Source organism: Halichoeres trimaculatus, unplaced genomic scaffold, assembly GCF_033239565.1.
Source record: "Halichoeres trimaculatus isolate MK-OKI-2021-1 unplaced genomic scaffold, fHalTri1.1 fHalTri1_scaffold_14, whole genome shotgun sequence".
NCBI lineage: Eukaryota > Metazoa > Chordata > Actinopteri > Labriformes > Labridae > Halichoeres > Halichoeres trimaculatus.
In genome coordinates, this window is record NW_027437192.1 from 4488049 (window position 1) to 4513118 (window position 25070).

Sequence of the window (25070 nt, forward strand, 5' to 3'; positions counted from 1 at the left end):
GCAGACAGCTAGCATGTCCCACCTGTCACTCAAAGAGGCCACGCCCCCAATTCTCCCTCCTTTGAATGCTGAAATCAGCTAAGAGAGAGATTTTGAAGCAGGTTGTAAATGTGTTAAATTCAGAGTTAAAGTTTGAAATTTTAACATTGGGCCTTATGGGTGACTGGACTACTTTTGGGAGCAGCCTCTAGTGGACACTGGAGGAACTGCAGTTTTGGGGACTTCTTGCTAGCTTCTTTATTCCAAGCTCTGGAGTTAAATTGCTTGTTTCCCCTTCAGGACTGATGTAGTTCAGTATTTTTCCTGCTTCAGTCTCTTATTTCTGCTCTCATGAGACATGATTTTGTAAACTTCAGGGAAGCGTCGACATGCAGATCAGTTTCAGCCGAACAAATCCACACAAAGTCTCTCTCTGGGGTTGTAACTTCTCAGTTTCAGTCCCTGGCTTGCGTTTAACAAATGGAGCCTGTCTTTGCGCTCCAGCACTTCCACCAAATACAAACTCAGTCAATGTCAGACTGAAATATTCCTGCAGGCACACATGATCCCTCCACAGATCAGGTCTCAGTGTGAGAGTGTCGCTCTGCTCGGCTGACAGCGCCGACATTCGCCCGTCTCCTCCTGATGTGTCTTTCTGCATCGATCTGTGAGTCAGCGAGCCTCAGGGGGGGTCGAGTGTCTTTTCTGTGAAAGAACAAACTTTTGAGCAAAGTTTGTGAAATTTAAAATAACAGGACAGCGAAGTGCTAAATGTTTAAAGTATACAGCGACTTATACACTAAGTCAGATTGTATGTGCAAATGTACTTGGCAATAAAACCTGATTCAGATTCTGACTAAAAGAGGACAGGAGCAGAAAAAGGAGAAAAATCCACTCCCTGAAAATCCGCCTCCCCTCCTGTTGGACCCTTTTTGTTTGACTGATTGAGGAGACGTCTCCTTTTCTGGTCTGTTTCATTTACTCTCGGACCCTGATGTCTCGTCTCAGGTGGGAGGCTGTGAGCACACATCTCCACCTTCAAACACACGCTCGGAAAAACAATAATACGATCAGCGGCGGCGGCAGACACAGCTGGCAGGTTTAATACAAACGGCAGCAGAGAGGAGACGCTACAGGGAGATTGAAAGAGACAGGAAGAGCCGGTGGAGATGAAGAGAGACAAGAAAGGCGAGGAGAGGGAGGAGAAGATGTGATGCAAGAGGTAGTAAGGAGTAAAAAAAGAATAAAGATGAAGATACAGTCAGAGAAAACAGGTGAGATAGAGATATCTGTGTCAGGGAGGAAGAGGAAGTAAGACAAGCACGGAGACGGATAAATAAAGTGAGTCGTTTTTGCGTCGACAGGTTTGGGATGTTGAATTTCAGTCTGAGACGTTGATTTGATTTATACCACTTTCCCTGGCTCAGGCTTTGATGAAGCACCTCTGATCAGATTCAGAGCTTTTAAAGCTTTGTTTGTTTTCTGTTTATACTCCTCTCTCGCTTCTCATTATCAAAATGCCGACCCTGTCTCACCAAATGCTTTTATTGTGTTTTTCTGAATATGTTTGAAAGACAAAAACAGACCAAGGATCACTTCCTCCTGCTCCTCACGTTGGTTTCTGGCGGCTGAGACACTCAGGGAGGTTGATGTAAACAGAGATTGTCAGGAGCTTTGAACAAACAGCTGAAGTGTTTCTTCTTCTCTTACTAAACATCCCAAACATGTTTACACAAATAAGGTCCTCTAATGACACGTTTCAATCCAGACGGTCTCTGTTTTCTTTAAAAAACCAACACAGTTCAGTATTTTCAGCACGAGTCATGTCACCAGAGCCGGCCCAAGCGGTTATGGGGCCCTAAGCAATTTCATTCGGAGGCCCCCTTCCACTGAAGCAGAGACTACTGTTTGTGAATGCTTTATTATTCACATAGTTATCGTTCACCAACACTAAATCTCTCACATCCACTATAAACTACACTTTAATTCTTCAATATAACGCTAAGCACTCATAATTTTTATGTCTTTGTTGGAGATGTGGTTTTGCAAACTGAAAATTTCATCACACACTTACAGCACTACGGAGCTCCATAAGAGACAGGCAGCTCTCCCCAAAGTGTGTGACTGAGTAGGAATGGAACAGTTCAAAGCATCCATGGTTCGGTTATGATCACGGTTTTGGAGTCACGGTTTTCGGTTCAGTTCGATATACATTGTTGTTGTTTTTAACAACCCAGGTTACCATATACCCAAATAATCCGCCATTAACACATTGCTTTTTATTAGGGCTGTCATTTTAATACGTTAATTAGATTAATTAATTACACCACATATCAACGCGTTATAAATATTAACGCAGATTAATCTGGATCCAAAACTCGCGGGGCGTTCTAAGACGCACTTATTTTTAAATGTCTGGCATTTACGAACCGTGTGTCCTACTTGGAAAAAGAGGCGTTCTCGTCAGATTTTCAAATTTCCGACAGTCCCTGAATGTATCACACGTGAAAAAACCGGAGGGAGGGAAGCGAGAGTGATTTGTGACTGCCTTCCACATTGCGTTTATTCGCACGTCCTTTTTGAAAATCTGCAGAAAATCAACCGTTTGTTCTAGCTCAATTCTGTAAAAAACAGATAATTCTACACTCTTTACTGCTTTAAACAAGCCCTGAATGATCGATATATATCCTGTATTTAAATCTAAAGAATTCTTTGAAAATGTCCTTCCATCTTCCTGGTGTCATGTTTCAGCTTGGGGCTGCTCTGCACCAATGAGCAACAGTTTGTGTGTTCAGAGCATGTAAAACTGAAAATACTTCACTTTTCTTTGATCCAAGACTTGAATTAAGTGTTAAGTACATAGTTCCCCACAGTTTTTAGCCTTTAGCCCTGGTTCTCCTGACCTCATAGAAGTATAGAAGTTCATATTTCAGTGAAAATCAAGTCAACATTGAGTAAAAGCAAAAAACGTCCTAAAAATCAAATCAGCTTATCTTAGGTGCAGGACTGTGTAGATTTTGTAAAGATAGAACCATAAAACTTTCTTCATGTGTTCCTTATGCCTCAGGGTACCTAAAAATGTGTTGTATATATTCCCACCTTTTTTATAAATGGTCTTTTTTAGTGTCTTTTAATGTAGTTTTAATGTCCTGGAATTCAAAATCTTTATTTTGGGACCTTAAGCAGATATGAGATTAAAATGTGATTAATTAGATTAATTAATTACAAATCCTGTAATTAATTAGATTATTTTTTTTAATCGCCTGTCAGCACTACTGTTTATCAATTCTGTCATGTATATTCCTGAAAAACCTGAAAGAATGAGGCTGCTTCCCATTTCAAACAACATTAAAGCTGAGTTAAACATTGCTAGTTTCAACATGCCAGCTCCTCAGTAAGGAAAGTTGCTATAATCTGACCCAGAAGTCACTAAAAGCCACTAAATGATGCTACTGTCTCATCTGCAGAATAATCCATTTGCATGCGATTGTCATGGACTCTGTAGAAAAGTTAAAAAACGTAAGAGAGACAGAAAACAGGTAAAACACAACATCATAAATATGTTTACAGCTACAAATTAACTTTCTTCTCCGTTCTTGGTTTTTTAATGTCTAAATATCAACCCTCCCTCTTAATCTGGGCTGGGGACCAGCAGAAGTGACCATAATGAGACACACACCTGCGTGATTCATGTGAATGCAGTTGTCTGCTCTGGAGCAGCAGGAGGAGACTGCTGTGAGGAGGGCTGTCTGTGTGTTTGGATAGGGGGCGGACTCACACATGCCGACTATATAGGAGATCAAAACATGCTGTAACCTCAGATTCTCCAAACTCCAGGAAAGTCGCAATAATTGTTGTCTTTAAAAAAAACTCACCAGAGGGGTCTGAAAAGTCATTTAACGTCTCTTTAACATTTCTTTAGAAGCACTGGGTCACGGTTCTATCCTCCACTTTCTTACGGCCATCGTCAGAGCCCACACTGAAACTAAAGAGTTCCGTGACAGCAGAGCGGCACAACGCCACAGGTTCACCCTCTGTCATGAAAAAGACACACAGATTATTTGGATCACAATGTACTTCTCAGTGCTTATAAAAGTGACACATACAAGTTCATGCACCGTAGCTCTTGCTCTTGGGGGCCCCCTGGAGGTGACGGGGCCCTGAGCAGCTGCTTATGTCGCTTGTGCCTCGGGCCAGCTCTGTGAGTCATATTCAAACGTTTAGGCATACTTTTCAGTAATTTATCTTGGTAGTTCTTTTTTTTAATAATTTGCTGCTCAAAAAGAATCTTTTTTTCTCTTTCTGGGGATTTAGTAAACTCTCAATGCCTCACTCAGTCTCTGCACGGCACAGATATTATGGTGTTTCCCCTGACTTTTTGGAGCCCCTCTGTTGGGATGCCACACTAAACTGATTTGATGCTGGAAGGTGGAGGTACAACACTGCAGACCGTTGATTGGTTGAAAAGCAATAAACAGCAGACTCGAGAAACAGCAGGTTTTAGTACTTCAGCACTGTCTCAGATTCTTAGATCAAAGGTTGCTGCTTGGTTAGCAAGGCTAGCTCATCCATCTTATTGGAGATTGATCTTACATCCTCGACATCATCCCTTGTTAGCTCACACCCCAGCAGCAGCACATCATCCTTACCTCCTTCTTCTCAGCTCACGGGGAACATTGGGCCTAGCACCGGTTAGCATCGACATGCAACAAGATGCTAACAGCTGATCTCACATGTAAACAATGTGACCATGGTTGCATGTAGGATCTCTTGACAGGCACAGGAACAAAAATAGTAAAAACATTTTATTCTTTTTACAAGAGGCTACATATTGAGTAAAAACTAAAACCTGGTCCAGAGCTCAACCAGGAGAGAGACAGGTGTAGTTTTTACAGACTCTTTAAAAACCGAACATTTTCCACTCTCTAATTGCAAACAAACCTTGATGAGTTAATGTTGACAGCCCTGCAGAAGACCTCCTTTACTTTCCAACTCACAGGTCAGGGACTTGTGCCTGGACTGGTGCTTGGACTCGTCCCCGCTCAGAGTATTTGGTCCAAACAGAATCAGGAGTAGAGGCTGTTTCCACCCTGATCCCTCTGATGAGATCTTCACTGACACTAATTGAGAATAATCACCAAACTTGTTCAAACTTCTCCTCCACTCGAGCGCGGCGCTCTCAGGACAAACACTCTGCGCTTTCCCATCAGCCTCTGGGATGCAACAAACACCGGTTTCTCTGACGCGATCTAACAAATGATGATGTTTATTAAAGGCAATGATGTGTGCTGATGAATTAAAGGGGACCTGGAGTCTGGTAGCAGGTCAGTGTGCTGCTCACAGAGGAAGAAAAAGGAGTGATGTGATCTCCTGCTAAAAATATTTCAGAGATGTCGTTCACGTCTCTGTCACCTTCTTCTTCTCTGAAATCGTTCTGCCCTACTTCCTGTATAATGTATATACGGATATAAATAATTCCTCTCTCCCTACTCAGACACTTTTTATATTTGATGGTCTCTTTTCTTCTTGCTTCTTATCGTCATGTGATCACTCTACTGTCACATTTATGTCCCCTCCTTCTACAGCTTGTCATGAAATCTTTATCAAATATTCATCTTCACTGCTCAGAAGAATTTAAATAGTCTTTGTGATTCAAAACGTTTCATTTTGAGCCATTTACAGGTCAATATATAAAAAAAGATCTCTGATATTTCTGAATCTGAGCCCTTAGTTTCGCTTTGGCTGAGATTTAATGGTTGAATAAATCAGAGTCCATCCTCTGAACATTTTGTTTGTCCCTGACAGGATTAGTTTTTTCATCTAAATGTCTTAAACTATATTTAAAAAGGATCCTGTTAGAGATTAAGCTTTTTGTTACAGGGGAATAGCTCTTTATAACCAGATTGAACTGAAAAAACACCAAACTCTATCGACAAATGTCAGTTTCAGTCTGCAGAACACAACCTGTTTGGTCTATTTCTGACTGAGGTGGTGACTTTGCTTTATTGTGTTACTTTGATGTCCAATCAGGTATCAACACAAAGGTTGACAAAAAAAAAAAAAAATTGCACCAACTGATACAAAAGGAGAACTAATTTGAGAAAAATTTGGAGTCTGATCTTAACTAATATCTCTGCAGGAATTATCTCTGTAATGAATATTTGTGAGCAGGGCCCAAGTTTAATCTCTCAAAATGACTCAAACATGCTCAATACTTTGTTTTATGGCAGAATGTTTGCACAACTTCCAAATCCTCTTTTTTTAACAGAACATAGAACAAAAAGAAATTTATAACACAACCACCCAACAAGTCCAAACAAGTCATATTGTCAGACATTAGATGCAAAAGAAGTGAAAAAGGAAAAAAAGGAAAATTGAAATAAGTTAAATTACCAGATTGAATTTAATAACAGTTATCTAATCCCCTTTGGAGATTTTTTTTTTTTTTTGGAATACTGAGCAAAGTACAAAAAGAAAATTTTAAATAAATTTATGTCACAGTCACCCAACAAGACCAAATAAGAAATATTGTCAGATAATAGATGTCAAAAAAGGAAAAAAGAAAAATTTAGAAAAGTATTCAAATGGAATAATAATAAAAGCTGATGATGGTTTTAATCATCCCAATTCAAGAAATTTAAAAAACAATTAATCCCTTAGGCAGATTTTTTTTCATTAATAAAAAGCAAATCAGGCTGTTTTTTTTTTTTAAACTTATAATGTCTTTGACCATTTATAATCCATTGTGTTTCTGTCGGGACATATTCTAACATTTTTCTACACTGCGGTACAATTTTTGTATATTAATTTACGCTACTCCCATATCTCTTCTATTTCTAGTTCATTAAAAAATTTTTACCAGTATGTTAACATTATAGCAAACCAAAAACCTATGTTTAAGTCTTTATTTTAACTGAGGCAGATTTATTTATTTATCTTTTTTTATATATCTAAAAATTTATAATATTTTTGTATTTAGAGCCAAATCATTTTTTATCGTTTATTGTTAAATATATTTTTATTTATCTGTTTAAACAAATTTGTCTTTTTTTGTTTTGTTTTGCTTTTTTGTTTAGGCTTTTGGTAGTATTGTTAAATAATTTATTTTATTATATCTTTTTATATATATATCTGAAAAGTTTAAATTTTAATGTATTTAAAGTCATATAATTTTAATCATTCATAGTTAAATATATTTTTATTTATCTCTTTAAACTAATTTGTTCTTTTTTTTTTTTTGTAGTAATTTACTTACCCGCTACCATCAGCTTTTAATTCTGTACTTTACTTTACTTTTTTTTGTGCTTCTTTTATCTTTTACAGCCCAAGTCTTTTGGTATTTCAATATCTGATTTTTTTTTATTTTTTTTTTAATTAGTTTTTTTCTTATCTTGAGTTTAAACATCTGCAGTGTTTCCTCATTAAGGTCCAGTGGTGTGCACAGTGGAGAGTAATAGGGGGGTCATTTTATCCAGTCAAAGAGCAGTAAGAGAAAAGGGTCCGATTTCAAACTGCATGAAGTAAACCCTGACACACTGAGATGTTGTTTGCCCTGCAGAGCAGATGATGAAGCTTCACACCACCATCAAACCTTTTCACAAAATAAAAATGATATTCTGAGTTATGATAAAGTAAAACTGCACCTTGCTGGTGTTTTCATTATGAATAGAATTGTGCACAACTTGAGAAGTTTATGATAAAAGGTCTCCATTAGAACGATATCTGAGCCGCTGCAGAGCATATGTGGGGTTTGGGGAGCCAATCAAACCAAAGTTTTCTCTCTGGAAACCAAACCGAGTGTTGAAAAGCAGCCCAGCCTGACCTCAGCTCAGCCAGTCACAGCATAAACACAGAGACAGAGCTATTATTCAGAGCTTCACTCAACTGAAAACCTCTGCGCTCAAGTGAGGGCAGCCTCTCCAACTTCTGCTGATGAGGGGAGCGAGACTTCCTCCAGGGAGAGGCAGAGAGAGATGGAGAGCGAAGGAGGGATGGAGGGAAGTTGGAGAGAAAAGAAAAGTTTAAGAGCTTACATAACTCCAGCTGAGGACAGAGAGGAGCAGGAATTCAGAAAACAAGAGGAGGGAGCAACAAAACGAGGATGGAGAGGAGAAACAAACAGACAGGTTCCAGAGGAGATGAACACCAGATGGACTCCGTCGCCGTGGCAGCCAGTCAGCCGTTTCCCAGGAGACAGTCTGTTGGTGTGTGTTTGTCAGGGAGTGTGTGTCTCTACTGTTTAAGTTGATCGGAATGGAGAGCGACATCTGCTTCAGCCACACACACACACACACACACACACACACACACACACACACACACACACACACACACACACACACACACACTGCAGCATCTGTTTCCAAACAAAGACATTTGTCCCTAAAATGAGGATCCTGCTCTGATTGATGGATAGCTGAAGCGAGTCTTCAACTCTTCAATTCCACTCAACTTTATTTAAAAGGCAGCTGCCAAACAAACAGGCCTGAAGCGATGTAAACAAACAAAAGCAGACAAAATGTTTTGTCATGATGGATACAACAAAAAACCTTCCTTTTATGGCTTATACCGAGCTAAAGGTAAAAACAAAAGCAACAGCTAAAACAAAGACTAATGGCTAAAACACCAGAACTAAAATTAAAACACAAGCTAAAGGCAAAAATACAAGCTACGGGCTAAAGACAGGCTAAAGACTAAAACATGGGCTAACACTTAAACACAAACCAAAGCAAAAACATGAGGTAAAGGCTAGAACAAAGACTAAGGCATTATCATGGGCTAAAACTAAAGTGCAAGCTTCCACCAAGAATATAGACTAAAGGCTAAAACACAGACCAAAGTTGAAACACCAGCATAGGGCTTAAACATGAGCTAAAGGCTCAAACACAAGCTAAAGGCCAAAACATGAACTGAATGTTTAAAATAGAGATAAAAGTTAAAACTAGAGCGAAAGGTTTAAACAAGATCTTATGGCTAAAACACAGGCTAAAGGCTAAACACAGACTCAGGGCAAATAAAAGGGCTAGAGGCTTATTACAAATTAGGCTATAGGCTAAAACACAAGCCAAAAGCAAAAACACAAGCCAAAAGCAAAAACAAGAGCCAAAAGTTAAAACACAAGCCAGAAGTAAAAACATTAGCTAAAGGTAAAAATACAAGCTAAAAGTTAAAACACAAGCTAAAGGCAAAAATATGAGCCAAAAGTTAAAACACAAGCCAAAGGCTGAAACATGAGCCAAAGGCAAAAAATACAAGCTAAAGACTAAAATGTGGGCTAAAGACCCCAAATAGGGCTAAGGCTAAAGCATGAACTATAGCTAAAATATGAGGTAAAGGCTAAAAAAAGGCTAAGGCTATAACATTTGCCAAGAATAAAATGCAAACTTAATACACGCTTAAGGCTAAATCATCAGCTTAAGGCTAAAACACAAGCTTAAGGCTTAAACATGAACTGAATGTTAAAACTAGAGATAAAGTTTAGAACTAGCACAATAAGTTTAAACTAGATCTAAAGGCTAAATCATGAGCTAAAGGCAAAGCGACTAGCTTACGGCTAAAACATGAGCCAAAAGCTAAAAAACGGACTACAGGCTCAAACATGAGGCTAAAGTAAGGGTCAAAGGCTCAAATACCGGAAGACTGGACGACCCAGTCAAAGTGGACCATGTGATAAATCTGATAGAATCACCCTCTACTGGGCAGTTAATGGGTGCGCCCCATGTTGTGTTGATATGAAATGGGCTCCACTTAAAAAAGTCAAATTAGGCTGTTTTTATTTCTGTTTTTGTGTTATCCATAGGGAATGTTTGACAGTATTTTAACTCTAGTATCCCATGATGCTTTATCAATCATATTCTAGCTTAATGTTGTGTAGTAGCCATGCTATCCCAAAGCTAGCTGATCTCACTGATGATGATCCCTTTTACCAGGACTTTAACCTCCAGCTCCTTACAGTGTTATAGACTGATCCCCCACCTGGTGACCAGTCATGAAGTTGCATTGTGGGTAATTAAGGCAGCTGTTTTTGTCTGAGTATTTACTATAAGCACAAATGTGAGAATAATTGAGCTTAATTCTGTTCATTACTTTATTTTTATCATTCTATTATGATTCACTTCCTCCCCTGAGGTCCTCACCAGTCAAACTTTCCCGTCTCATTTCTGGGTTTTGCTGAAGAGTGAGTCACACTGTTGTTGTTTGAATGTGTCAGAAACACACACACACACACTCAAACACACAAACTGACACTCACACACATACCTGTCTGAAGTGGCAGGTCTGCTGTTTCAGTGTCTGACTGGTCTTTATAGAAGCATTAGAAATAAAGTGGCTCCAGCAGAGCCTCAGCATCAGGTTTGTGGACTTGTTTTATGCCGAGACGTCTGTGTGTTTGTTTACTCAGTGTGTGTGTGTGAGTGTGTGTGTGTGTGTGTGTTATGGTTCTGGACTCTGAGGGGTTTTAGAGAGAGTCCAGAGCAGGTCTCCAGTCTCCGTTCAGTTAGTTTTACAGACTCTTTATAGCCCTTAAAGTGAGGAGGGTCTATTAATAGGAGAGCTGAGATCACAACAAACCAACTGTTCATTAAAACCCATATGTCATCAGCAGAAATGCATCATGGGAGTGCAGTGAACCTGTGATTGCTCATTTAGATGCCCGCCGTGAAGGTGTCCACTTTGGAGCTTTAGTGTGCAGGAAACAAAAACACACACTGCAACAGCAGCGTCTGCGAACCCGGCTGTATTTTATAACGGAGTCTATTTCCATCCCCTCCTCCGAGCCGCTCCCCGCGAGATGAACGAGGCGTTTAGGTGCTCGAGAGGGTTGGGGATTTATAGCCGCCCGCCATCGCAACGACCTCCTCCCGTTCGCTCTCCTCATTTACAGCTCGGCCCACGCTGGTGTAAATGTAGCTCCAGAGACAGAGGATGGATGGTGATGGAGGGAGGGAATGAGTGATAAGGGAGATAAATATTGAGTGACTGCGGGGGCGGAGGAGTTAGCAAATAAGTGAGGTGGAGAGAGGTAAATATAGAAGGAGTGAGGAGAGGAAAGCATAATGGTTTCATAATAAATCCAAACATCATTAAACGGCCGCTGCTCAGCTGGGTGATGATTTCATCCTCTGGAGGAAAGGTGTGTCTGCGCTCATGAAGGTGACTGCAGAGAGACGGCATACAGAAACAAAATTATTACTCAGCTGTTGATGTGTTTTAGGAAGTGGCTTCACAAGATTCAAAAGTTTTTGGACCAAATCAAGTCAAAAGGTTTTACCTGAATCTGAACCACCCCAACCTGGAGATGAGCTCGATCAGCCGTCTGTGGTCCAGTTTGTTCGGATTAAGCACGGTCTCATACACAGTTTCAGTAATAATGGCATTAAAACTAACATCGTTAAAACTTACAGCATAATTAATTACTATTTCAAACGTTATAAGACCCTTACCAGCAGTGAAAGTGGTGCGTTACTCTGCATCTGACCTGACTCGCTCAGCCAGGCACAAAAAGAGGAGCTGTAAATAAAATGTGGGGAAAAGCGTCAGACATACACGTAAGCATGATAACAATCATGTTGACACGTCTTTAACAAAGAGCTGATGTTAAAGTCAACTTTTCAGCAACAAATATCACACATCTACACGTGTGTGTCTGTGTAACCTGCAGTCAGAGAGGATCTCCTGCAGCGTCTTTGGATCAAACCAACTCCAGGGAGAGGGGTGGGTACTATTTCAAATTGAATGTAAGGCAAGTTGATGACTTGTTTTGACTTGAAAAAAAAAAAAAAACAGATGACAGGACCAGACTTAAAATAAGGGGTTAATTTAGAGAAATTACAAGTCAAGAGACAGACTCTAAAAGTGGGAGAATCCCTCTTGAATTAGAAGTGTTGGTAGGCCTGTCCGACCTGGTTCGCTCGGACAGACACAGGACAGGAGCTGCAGATTTAATATGCGTAAGCGCCGGGCGGTCTGTGGGGTTAAAACTGGCGTTTTCATGCACGATATATCGGTATCTGGATCGGTCGATATTTACTCATTGGCTGCCAGCCATTTTTAGCGCATTATGAACGATCTTTCAAGACCTAAATAATATTGTTTTTTCTGACTATGTAAACACCAAAACTACCTAAGAAGAGTGGACTCTCTTTTTTTATGCCTCACTTCCTGTTTTTGATCCAAAAATCAGACAAAACATACTTTTTTGATCATGTTCATCTCAGGCGCTACATCCTTTGATCCTCTCCATGGTCGACTTTCCTCATGATTTCACCGCTCTTTCTCTGTGAACTCCCGCAACACATCATCTCAAATTGTTTTTTTTTTCTTTTCCAATATTGATATCTGTAATTATCGGCCATATCCACAATATTAATATCAGATATCTGTATTGGCCCAAATTTTCATATCAGTGCGTCCCTAGTTTTTTAGGATGGAGATAAACAGACACCACTTCAAGGTCATAGATGAAAAAGCCAAAAACATACAGGGGTGAGTATTGGCAAGAACCTTTAGATACGGTACACATCATCAAGATACTTAGGTCACAATACGATAATATCACGATAATATCACGATATATCACAATATCGTAATACATTTAAATATTCTACGCAGATAAGTAAGTCGAAAATGGAGATGATGTAGATGTATTACTCAAAATTAAAAGGACCAAGGATAACATTGATGTCTATGGCATGCTGCATTGCTCAGTACAACAAAAAGCCACATTATCAAGTTTGGAAATTAAGAATTTTAAATATACTTTAAGATAATATTTATTATTTGATCTATTGGCAACATACAGGGTAGAAGCTCTTTGGCGCCATCTATTGCAGTAGAAGTGCAGAAGTCGTCACTTACTTCCAACTCGGCTAAAATAAAGATTTAGATTTTTATTTTACAAAAACTTGATGTTGAGAGTAGTGATATCAATATTGTATGGTCATTTTTTTTCACACCTCCAGTGAACATTATACTCCAGAGCAAAAACTGCTCAAAAACTGAATTCTTTAGCAAAGTTAAAGGTTTTTAAAGAAAAAAAAATGTCTCCCAATAATTACTTTCCCTGGTAACTAAATATATTTATCAATGAGTAATTCAGTAAAGAACTCAATTACTTTATAGCCATCATTTTATGAAACCAAACTCTGATATTGAGCTGAAAATAAACAAACAGCACTGCTTCCTGTCATCATCTTGCTGGCTAATGAGAGGGGCAGTTATAAAGAGTCTTATTTCAAGATATCAAAAGATAAAAATGTTGCCTTAATTGCATTGCTTCTTAGATTTTTGGGTTTTACTCCATTGGCAGATTATTTAAGCAGTTCCTGTGTCTTGTTCGTCTTTTATTATCTCTAAATACAACACTTCCTAGACTTTCCAGGTGAATGTGGCTCTTAAAAACTATAGGGAGGCATTTTTACAAAGAATAAGCTGTGAAGACTTTCCTAGAGTTTAGTTTTTGCAGTGGAACATTGGGTTCATCTTCCACAATCCCAGAGTTTGGCTCTTTGTTCAGCTGGACTCAGAGCCATGTTTCATAAGAGCATCACATCAATCCATCTTATCACGACAGAGAAAAATAGAGATCAAAAGAAGAGATGGAGAAGAGAACAGGGGGATGGAGAATAAAATTGAAAATTGGAAACAGAATCAGCACAAAGAGACAGAAAGGAAAAGAAAAATAAGGCCTGAACAAAAACAAAGGGGCAGGTGAGGACAAACAGTGAGCAGCTAAAAATCTCCGAAGCACAAAGTTTGAATAAACGTTTCTTCTCTTGATCCATCAGTCGGGAGGGGAGCATTTCCGCCCGTTCAGACAAAACATGATAAACAGAGCTGGAAACACTTTGTGCCAAATAAGTGAGAACGTGGGCTGAGCATGATCAGACTGATGAATGAGTCTGTCTCTGTGCGCCGCGCTTCGGAAAACAAAGCACCTTTTATTTCCCTCCGAATGTTCCTGAGACAGAAAAATATAAAAACATACACCTCCTGAAATATTAAATCATCTCCCTTCACTGCTGATAGTTTGTGACAGGAAGTTAGTTCATTAAACAGCGCCAAATGTTCCTCGTTTGATGATGACTTCAGATGGAGGAGTCAGACTCTGACAGCTCAGACTGGATCCTCTCTGAGAGAAACCAGACTCCTGTTCATGCGAAGGCGTCGCTTTGTGTCACGGTTTGGGGAGCGAATCTGTCGTCTATAAAAAGTCACACCTGTCGAGTTTGCTAGCTCGGAGTTTAGTCACAAAACCTGGAGAATATCAAGAGGTTTAAACTGCAGCACAAACAGACTTTTATTACCCTGAGTCTGAGTGAGCATGATGTGCTCATATCACAGTATTTCTCGGCAAAGAGTTGTTGGAACAAAAGTTATTATAAAACCTCTGCACGCCTACAAAATCCATTTATGATGTGTTTATTTATTTTTAAGTTGCATCAGGGAAATTAAAGTTTGAGTTTCTCCACCGCTCAGGTAGATGAATCCATTAACGGAGAGTTTGCTGTGTTTTCTTTAACACCTTAAATGATCACCTAGATTATTCTGCAGAAACTTCAGCGGGCAAATCATCATCTCTGACATCTCTGCTACTCTGTGTGTGAGAGTGTGTGTGTGTGTGGCAGTAAAGGCTGGTTTGCAGCCTCTTTAAAACTGATTTGAAGGTCAGATGAAGTTTAAGAGATAAAAGGGGAGAGGGCAGTAAACAGCGGGGACACAAACTGAGCGTGTGCGGACACACCGAGAGGAAGGTAAACTGTTTGGTTTGCCGAGAGCTGCAGAGGAAGAGACTTCACCGAGTCTCAGCGTGTGTGTGTTTGTCACATGGCTGTCAATTTTCTCTCCCTCTGACCTTTAAAGAGGGGCTACTGTGCTTTTTACAGCTCGTAAAAATATCGTATTTTTCTCTCCCTAACGTTTAAAGGGGCTGTGAGGAGTTTTAAAGGGATCCTAAAAAAGTCTCCCTTCTAGATACGATTTCTGTGATTAATTTTGTAGTGATGGTGGACACTGGAGCCTAACTGTCAGACAGAAAAAGCACAGAAGAGTAGAAGAAAGATAAACAGGAGAAAGATAGAGCACAAGCTAAAGGCTAAAAGGGCTAATCTGTTTGTGCTAACGTTCATTCCAACCCACAGTCAGCAGTTATTCTGCAGTGGTCTGTTCAAACTTGAGAGTCTATCAATAAAATGAAGAGTGAGGTTACGTTTGCTCTGCTTGGTAGATGACTGGCAGGACATAACCAGGATTCACTAACGTTACACATTACAGACACATCTTAGAGCACCGGGCTGCTAGTAATGCTACATTTGACTAGGGGTGGGCGATATAGCCTCAAAATTATATCCTGATATTTTAAGGAAATTTGAGATAATGATATTTATGTTGATATGAAAAAAAAAATTGTTATTGGTGGTTGCTGCTTCTGAATAACAGCATTTTTTTGCACACACAGTATGGAAGCTACCCTTCCAATCATTAACTACTACTACACAAGCTTGAAATGTAAACATAGTCAGTAGGTCAGATCCAGAGGTAATCCGAGGATAAGTTAATCTTGCAGGTGAAAAACTTCATAATTCTCTATGACACAACGCATTCTTTCTAAGGACACCAACAGAAAGGAGAAGACATGGACTGAAGGAGCTGAAGTTTAGGGAGGACCAGATGAGCTTAACATTCTAATCAATTACCATGAAAGTTTGTTGTCATGGGTGGATTCCTGCAGGAACATGTGGTTCTCCTGCGATCTCAGGTATCCAGCTGCTACGGGCGCTGCTCTGCGCTGCTCTGCGCTGCTCTGCGCTGTGCTGTGCTGCACGGCGCTCCAGATACGCATATAGTATAAATTGGCACGCGACCAGAATTTGTGGATCTGTGCTGCGCAGCGCTCACGTTTTATGTGTGAATCAGGGGAAATGCTGATAAAGGGTTCAGACGTTCAGCCGAACCGCTCGTCTGTCGTAGAAGCAAAAAAATCCACCAATACTAACGTAGCTTTCACGTCTCCTCACGTGTCTTCAAATCCTGGTTGTATTCCGTTGTGTGTTTCAGCTTTAAGTGGTGGAACATGCTTGTGGTGTTGCCACCCTTTGCGGCCATATTTCTCCTCTTCTCTTTTTCATTGTTGGGAGTGTCATATGTCATTGTGTCTTTGCACACTCCTTACTTGGACGGCTACTAAACTGTACGAACTGACAGTTAGCTTGTTAACTTGCTAAATGCTGCAAAGTCCTGTACTCATGGTGGATTAAGATAAGATAAGACTCCTTATCTTGTCTTGATGTTGGGTTTCTGCTAATAAAATTTTATTAACATTTACAGGTCTGTGAACGTTTTTGTAAAGTGTCTTGAAATAACATTTGTTGTGATTTGGCGCTATACAAATAAAGATCGATTGATTGATTGATTGATTGATTGATTGTTGTCACATCAGTCTACAGATACGTTGTAGCACTGGGCTACCAATAGCACTACATATAACTGGCTGACTGGCTGTACAAAGATACACAGTGTTTGCTTGTAGCCACGTTTCAAACTGCTATGTGGTCAAAAATCACATTTTTACGACAGTGTGCCTGAGACTCCGGGCCAGGAGGTGGCAGTAGCTGCCCAATTAAAACACATCCTCCTTATAGCATCTTTCAGTGAACATTTTATTTTAGGTTCATTTTAGCTGCTGTCTCTTTAACACTCTGGGGTCAAGGGGTCAATTGGGCTTTTGTGACAGCTTGATTTTTTTTTCCCCCCTTCATATTTACACCTTAAAAACTGTTTACCTTGCCATGGCTTCCTTGGAATTCATTATTTTAGCACAACCTCACTGGTGTGATTTTAAAAAGTATTTATTTGTTTTTTTTTATAAAATTTAAGAATTGGATGAAAAACTGCAAAAAAAAAAAAAAAAAAAAAATCAGTTTTTTTTTAATTATTTTTATTTTTTTTTATAATTTCTTATTTCTTATTTTTTTATTTTTAAATTTTTTTATTGTTTCATTTATTTATTTATTCATTTATTTATACATTAATTTTTACCAAGAAAACCAGAAACACATGGAACAAAACACGTTCCTAACTTAGAATACAAAATCTAATTGCAGATTTTAAAAATAATAACAATAATAATACTGTGGCAAAAAAACAACAACAACAAAAAAACAGTTTGATACAACTTTTACATAAGATGAAGAAATCCCCAGGCGTTTTGTTGAACTATTTACAACTATTTACTCTCATGAAGATCGTGAGCTGGTTTTTAGATCGGACCATTTTGAAAAGTGGTTTAGAAATCTGCGGCTTGGTCTGTTCATCTATTGTTTCTCCATATACATGTTTACACCCTGGGAAATCATAATATGTCTCAGTTATTCATGAGCTGCTGAAAATGCCGGTTATATAATCTGTCTGCTGTCTGAAGGCCTGATCTGGTCCACATCGATCATCTTCCCAGGCAACAGTTACCCACAGAAACCAGCAGCGTGAGAGAAGGCTGCGGGTCTGTTTCTGTCCTTCGATCAGTGTTTTATTCTTCTGTTTGTTTAAATCCCTCCTGTGTGTGTGTGTGTGTGTGTGTGTGTGTGTGTGTGTGTGTGTGTGTGTGTGTGTGTGTGTGTGTGTGTGTGTGTGTGTCTCTGCAGGGCCGGGTTTGAACAGGATATCGAGGGCGACCACTCGTTTCACCCAGACAGCTGCCACGGTGAGATAAACTATCAATCTACAGCAGCAATAACAATGATAGCAGATATAATAAGAGGTGTAAACACTGAAAGAGCCAGTGGGTTGGAAAAGAGCAGCAGTGATACACGCAGTAAACTAGAATCATAAATACAGACCATGAATTTTAACACCACGGATGCATTCTGGGGTTTGATTGTTCCTGTGTCGTTTTTCTTCGCAGCAGATGTTTTGGCGACTACACGGAACCAGGAGTCTGCGGCCGACTCAGCTTACGGTGAGAAAATCTGCTTAATATCAGCTCTGCTTGGGTCTTTTTTCAAGCACAGCAGCAGAGGCTCATGGGAAACAAACACAGGCACTTCTTTGTGCAAAAAAAACCAAAAACAAATAGGGAATGTGACTCAACAGCACCACCACTGGACATGAGGGGTACTACACTGAGATAAGATCCAAATCCAAATTTATGTTTAGAGAAATTTAAACACAACAATATGCTGACCGAATGGTGGAAAAGAATGCAGAACGTAACAAATGCTAGGTTCCAGGACAACTGTCCAACTGCTCGTTAACACAAATGTCTAATCAGCCAATCACATGGCAGCAGCTCAATGCATTTAGGCCTGTAGACATGGTCAAGACAATCTGCTGCAGTTCAAAGCGAGCATCAGAATGGGGAAGAAAGGTGATTTAAGGGACTTTGAACGTGGCATGGTTGTTGGTCTGAGTATTTCAGAAACTGCTGATCTACTGGGATTTTAACCCACAACCATCTCTAGGGTTTACAGAGAATGGTCCCAAAAAGAGAAAATATCCAGTGAGCAGCAGTTCTGTGGGACAAAATGCCTTGTTGATGCCAGAGGTCAGAGGAGAATGGACAGACTGGTTGGAGCTGATAGAAAGGCAACAGTAACTCAAATAACCACTGGTTACAACCGAGGTCTGCAGAAGAGCATCTCTGAACACACAACACGTCCAACCTTGAGGCAGATGGGCTACAGCAGCAGAAGACCACACCGGGTGACCCTCCTGTCAGCTAAGAACAGGAAACTGAGGCTACAATTCACACAGCAACACCAAAACTGGACAATAGAAGATTGGAAAAACGTTGCCTGGTCTGATGAGTCTGGATTTCTGCTCCACATTCAGATGGTAGGGTCAGAATTTGGCCTCAAACAACATGAAAGCATGGATCCATCCTGCCTTGTATCAACAGTTCAGGCTGCTGCTGCTGGTGTAATGGTGTGGGGGATATTTTCTTGGCTCACTTTGGGCCCCTTAGTACCAACTGAGCATGGTTTAAAGTCCACAGCCTACCTGAGTATTGTTGCTGACCATGTCCATCCCTTTATGAGCACAGTGTACCCATCTTCTGATGGCTACTTCCAGCAGGATAATGCTCCATGTCATAAAGCTGGAATCATCTCAGACTGCTTTCTTCAACATGACAATGAGTTCCCTGTACTCAAATGTCCTCCACAGTCCCCAGATCTCAATCCAATAGAGCACCTTTGGGATGTGGTGGAACGGGAGATTCTCATCATGGATGTTCAGACGACAAATCTGCAGCAACTGTGTGATGCTATCATGTCAATATGAAGCAAACTTGTTGAATCTATGCCACCAAGGATTAAAGCAGTTCTGACCCAGTACTAGCAAGGTCTACCTAATAAAGTGGCCGGTGAGTGTATATAATACCCTCTATGCATAGAAAAGACATTACAAAACAAGACATTTCATTACTCTAAAGTGTTTGCTCCACTGCGAGCAGTGTTGGAGGAAATGAAGCTGTGTTTTCTGTGGCTGAGGACAAAGAATAAAGTGCGTGGGAGTCCAGAGAAATCCTAAACTCAGGGAATCAATCTGGCAGAAATCTTTAAACCTTGAACCAGATCAGCGCAGAGGAGAGCGATCTGTGCGGCAGCTGAAGTGTTTCAACACAAATCTCACAGATGTATGAGTGGCTCTGCTTCCTGTGGGAAAGTGAGCCATCCACTGTGGGCTGAGAGGCTGAACGACGAGCTGAAATTCACCACGAAGCCCCGTAAAGCGCCATAAAGCTGGGGATGTGTCACTCAGCTTTCGGGCTGTTTGGACAGTCCTGTCAGAAAGCTTCAATCACTCCCTGAGGGCTATCTGAAGAGCCCCATCAATCCTGACACTGTTTTTGTTTTGCTCTGGACCTCTTCCTCCCAGGCGCATGAGATACCAGATTATCAGGACCTGATTGGCTCGTGTTGACGCCCAGTATCTCGCCGCTCAGTTTGACATCATTACCCTCCTCCAGATTACGATTCAGCGGATGAAAGCGCCGCCTCTCTGCGCCGCCTGCTCTGTATTCACGGCCGCTCCTGCCTGTCAGGACTCCTGCTTGTAAACCAGCGGCGGGTTTGTCATTCACGGGGCGACAGCAGACCCATGCGGTGAATCCATTAAGGCTGCGTAAGCTGCATCTCTGTGATTACAGGCGGTGAGGGCGCGCAGATACAGCCACTCTCTGATACGTGGACCACTTCACATGAGCTCAAACCTCTTTTTGAGAACTCTCAGAAAGCTGGAGAGGCTGTTCCACGTCAGCTGTGATAAAGAGGAGGGAAGTGAGCGGTTCAGGGTCACTGCAGTGTGAAAAATAGGATTCAAGAGGATTTCTGATGCTCTTTTCAGCACGTATACAAACACGAGTCTGACGGTCTGTTGTCTTGTATCAGTCATCGCTCAGCCTCACGTCTCGTATCAGATCAGAAAAGCTGCAGCTTCTTTTTCCAGCAGAGGATCTCAGAGTCCTGGGAGCTTAGAGACCGGCTCGTTTTGTATTCTGCCAGGTGAGTTAATTGCGTTCACCTGGCATCTAAATGAGGCTCGGATAGACGACTGGAATGAGAAGTATCTGAATAAAAACAGACGAGAGAAGAAAGACAGAGAGAGCTGCTGCTGACGCCTTTCAGATCAAATCAAAGGAAGTCAGTCTCCCTCAGATCCTTTTAGAGAAGTTTTATTAGAAGCTGCGAGTCTTTCCAGAAAGTGTATCGCTGACAGACTCAGAGCTAAAAGTCGTCCGCTGGTTGGGTAAAACTTTAGCTCAAAATCCCTTACAGAAGCTAAAGTACACTGTTAACTCATGATAACGACTAATTATCCTGTCTCGATACAACAAAGATTTTCTCATGATAACAGATTTTATGACATTATCTCAACATAAAAAACTTTTTTTATTGTACATTAAACGAAACAAAACAAAAAAATGTGTTTCACATTGTATTGCTATGTTAGCATTAGCCAACATTTATGTTAGCTTAAGGCTAGCACACATTTTAGGGTTCTTCAAACCTTCACACATTCAGAGAGCACACTGGATGACAAAAACTGCTCCCCCTGGTGGCTGGCTGCAGTATAGGTCAAAAAATCTATCTCCCCAGTCATTCCAGATGGGCCGTGGTCGAACTTCAAAAAATTAATACACCTGGTTGAAATGTTTCTCACGTCTGATTGTTGTGGTTATTTGAAGATATCATTTGGCTGCCTTGTATTCAAGTCCTCTTTTTTCTGAAGAGTTTCATTTCATTAGTCATAAGAGGTTAAAAACAAGGTTTTACGTCACGTTTAATGATGATTGACAGCTGACGTCCTTGTGTATTTTTTGGGGGATTGTAAAATATGTGGGGAGGTAGAGTCAAGAAGTGACTGGACTCACATAAGAAAAATATTTATTATTTTTGTCACTTGGCTTCACTCAGATTCTCCCAGAATCCCTCACAGTCTCTACTGCGCAGACTCTAGCTGCACAAATGCTACAATGGCTACGCCTGTGACGGCGGTATTTTGGCTTTAAAACCGTACAATGGGAAATGGCGGAACCACACTGTCCACTCTATGTACAGTCTATAGCCACGTCCCCATCAAGCAGACCAGTTCGGTTCGTCTCGGTTCGGCGTGCATTTTACAGCGTTTCCACTGACTTATCCTGGCACAGATCCCCAAATAACCGAGACCAGCCATCCCACGTTTGTTGACCCTTTCGTATGGGTGCCAGACTAAATCGATCCGCTCTCTGAAGGTGGAGCTACAACACTGCAGACTGTTGATTGGTGAAAGAATCATCACTTCCTGTGCGACAGCAGCTGCATTTCTCCTGGCAGCACACAGACTTCTCTGAAACAAGCTTGATTGTTCTTTGTATCAAAGAGCTACATGCCAATCACAGAGAGAACGAAATGCTGCATGTCTTCCGTCTTTGCTCTCTGTTTACTGTGTCGCTTTTTTCTTCTTCGTTGGATTTATTGGTGGGGTAACCTGTGTCACGCTGCTAGGGCGTCACACTATTATTTAACAGCTGCAGCTTTCGGCATGTGACTTAAACACCGCCTACCACAAGAGGGCACAGTTTGCTGTGGAAACGCAAATGGGATCAGGCTTCACTGTACCAAACCGTGCCAAACCGTACTGAGCCGAACCAGACTGCTTGGTGAAAACGCAGCTTATGGGTGCACATTCCAGAGGACACCACACGCCACACACTAACTGAAACGTGACTTTGGTGTAAACAAACAAGACTGACAAATGGACAAAAGCAATGACGGTGACATTAAATAGAAAAAAACAATTATGGAAAATGTGTTTATTATCTATGATCGCTCAATCAGAGGCCTTCAGAGTGGCTCGGACTTGACAAAATCACAATTAAGACACCCCACACCACAGGAAAATCACACACCATGAAGTTTGCAACATCAGACGATCAGTTGGCTTTGGTCGTAAGGAAGAGATCAGGACAAAAATAAATAGATAGATAGATAGATAGATAGATAGATAGATAGATAGATAGATAGATAGATAGATAGATAGATAGATAGATAGATAGATAGATAGATAGATAGATAAACCAGAGAGGCAATCCTTATGTGATGACCTCATTAACATGGTGCTATTTTTATAACAGAGCGTTTTGATCCATTTACAGACAGATTCAGGGATTTCTACAACATATGAATAAGTAGAGGTTTGTAAATCTGCACACGCTCAGTCTGAACACGCAGACTGAGCCCTTAATGCTAACGCAGCTCCCTCTCTGTAGCATCCCTTTCAGGATTCGCACACTTGCCGCTGGCAGAGCAGAGGACAGAAACATTAACCTCCACAGATGGAGCTGGGCTGTTTTTATACGTTGCTGCTTCACCTGAACCCCTAATTTGTTGGTTAATCACCGAAGCAGCAGCAGCAGGAAGTGTAATTTGATAAAACAATGACTTCCTGCCTCCATAAATAAAGCCGGTGCAGACAGAGCCGCCCCCTCGCCGTGCGGTGATTAGCCTCGACTGACTGACGGGATTCCTGCCCCGGCAGATGGGAAGCAGCGGGACTTTTTAAAGATGCTGGCAGCTTCATTAACATTCCTCCTCATATTCATCTTTAAACTCACTCTAATTCTCTCCTGATTAACCGTGTCGTTTAACTTTCACATTTTATTGACGCCCGCGGGGAACACCCGCAGAGTTAATGGCTCTGTAACTCAGCGCCGGCGTCAGGTAGCGTTTGCACCAATTGGCAGCATCATGTTTTATTGTGAATCTGCAGCTTTAATATGCAGCGATTAAGCCTGCAGTGAATGCTGCCGCTCAGATTATACAGTGGGACTGGCAGCAGGCACTTCCTGCATAATGGCGTCTGCAGCATTAACTCGCCGCTGTCGGTCAGTCGGGCATGAAGGGCTCCGAACACAAAGAGTGAGTGATGTTTCAGTTGGCGTATCTATCCGCCGCGCCTCGCTGGAGTGGCTGCCGTTACTGTAATGACATCGTTTGGCGAGGAACTGTTCCTGTAATGACGTTTTCGCTGCAAATTGGTTATTTAATGCAGTGCAAAGGAGGCCCCGGTGGGTTTAGTTTGGCTCTGAATGGACATAAATTGGCCATTATGCTGCAGCGCACCATTACAGGGTAGTTTTCTATGAGATGAGAGTTGACATTGTGCAGAATGAGTTCTGCTGATGCAAATGATGATGGTTCCTGGATGACACCAGCGCTGTCTGTCCGTGACCTTTACATTACTGATTGTACTGCAGCTGATCCAGGAAATGAAGTTTGTTCTGCAGCTGAGTGTCGGCTTCGTAATGAGCAATTAAAATGGGTTTTATGTCCTCGAAGTCAACTTCTGAGGAAGTTAAGACAGTCTTCTCCTACTCTCAGACTGACGAGATCCTCACTGTGGAAGAGAAAGACGTCTTCTCTGTGTGTTCTCGAACGCTGGTCAGATTCATGAGTTTTTATCGTTCTCACTGGAACATCAAACATGAGATTTGACTGACTCCATTTTTAAAACTTTTTCAAACTCTGAAACTTTTTCATGCCCTGTGATTTTGTTTTTTGCTCACCACTGGGAGTTTGCACAAGTTTGCTCTTCTTAGAAACAGAAAGGAAATGCTTTTGCAAAAACAAATAACCAACTAAAACCAAGAAGAAGGACACAAATTAAGGGCAGACTCTTAGTCAAAACTAAGGCCCCATTTACACAACTTTTCACCTAAAAACATAAAAAACACATTGAAAAAAGATCTGTGCTAACATGGAAACACTGAGATTGAAAATGCTGTACTTTGCATGCCAGGCCTGTAGTTGGCGATACAACCGTAGAGACACTCACACACACCCAACAGACGTGCAGAAGAAGTCCAACCTGCTACTAACAAACAAAACAGGAGAAGTGCAGTAGTGTTGTGATGTTTTCGATTAAATGAGAGGCCAAAACTCAAAATACTTTTGCATTTCATTCTGAAACAGTAGTGGTGGTGTGAACGGTCCCCTAAAAATCAAAAATCTTGTAATAAAGACCATCAACTGTGCATAGAGTGGACAGCATGGTTCCGTTTTGAAGCCAAAATTCCCCCGTCACAGGCGCAGCCATTGAAGCGGTTGCAGCCAGAGTCTATGCTTGACTTCTTGAATCTACCTCTTAACAAATGTACTATCCCTGAAAAAAATAAAAAAAACAAGAACGGCAACTGTCAATCATTGTTAAATGTGGCGTGAAACCTTGTTTTTAACCTCTTATAACTAATGACAGAGAAGCTTTTCAGAAAAAAGAGGACTTGCATTCAAGGCAGCCAAATAATGTCTTTAAATCCCCACAACAATCAGACGTGAGAAACATTTCTACCAGGTGTATTATTTTTTTAAAGTTTGACCACAGCCCATCTGGAATGACTAGGGAGATGGAGTTTTTGACCTCTACTGCAGCCAGCCACCAGGGGGAGCAGTTTTCATGGCAACCTCACTTTGAACCGAGCACGATGACGTCCATTTTTATTTTTTTTATTTTTTTTTTTTACAGTTTATGGGTTTGACAGTTTTGTGTGTTTGTCGGGTGGGGTAGTTTTACAACATTTCACAGCCTTAAAACTGGAACAAAGAAAACAAAGCACT

At 40.9% G+C, this 25070-nt stretch overlaps 1 protein-coding gene across 2 annotated transcripts in view; it reads left to right on the forward strand.

The window, feature by feature from the left end:
* Window positions 1–25070, forward strand: part of LOC141802991 (semaphorin-6D-like) — a 207582-nt gene that overhangs the window by 156615 nt on the left and 25897 nt on the right. Inside the window, exons 19-20 of one of the 2 annotated variants that reach the window (XM_074686839.1) lie at window positions 17619–17677; window positions 17879–17932. In XM_074686839.1, coding sequence (XP_074542940.1) covers window positions 17619–17677; window positions 17879–17932 — 113 coding nt within the window. The remainder of the gene's footprint in view (window positions 1–17618; window positions 17678–17878; window positions 17933–25070) is intronic. The other variant, XM_074686840.1, reaches the window with a different exon arrangement.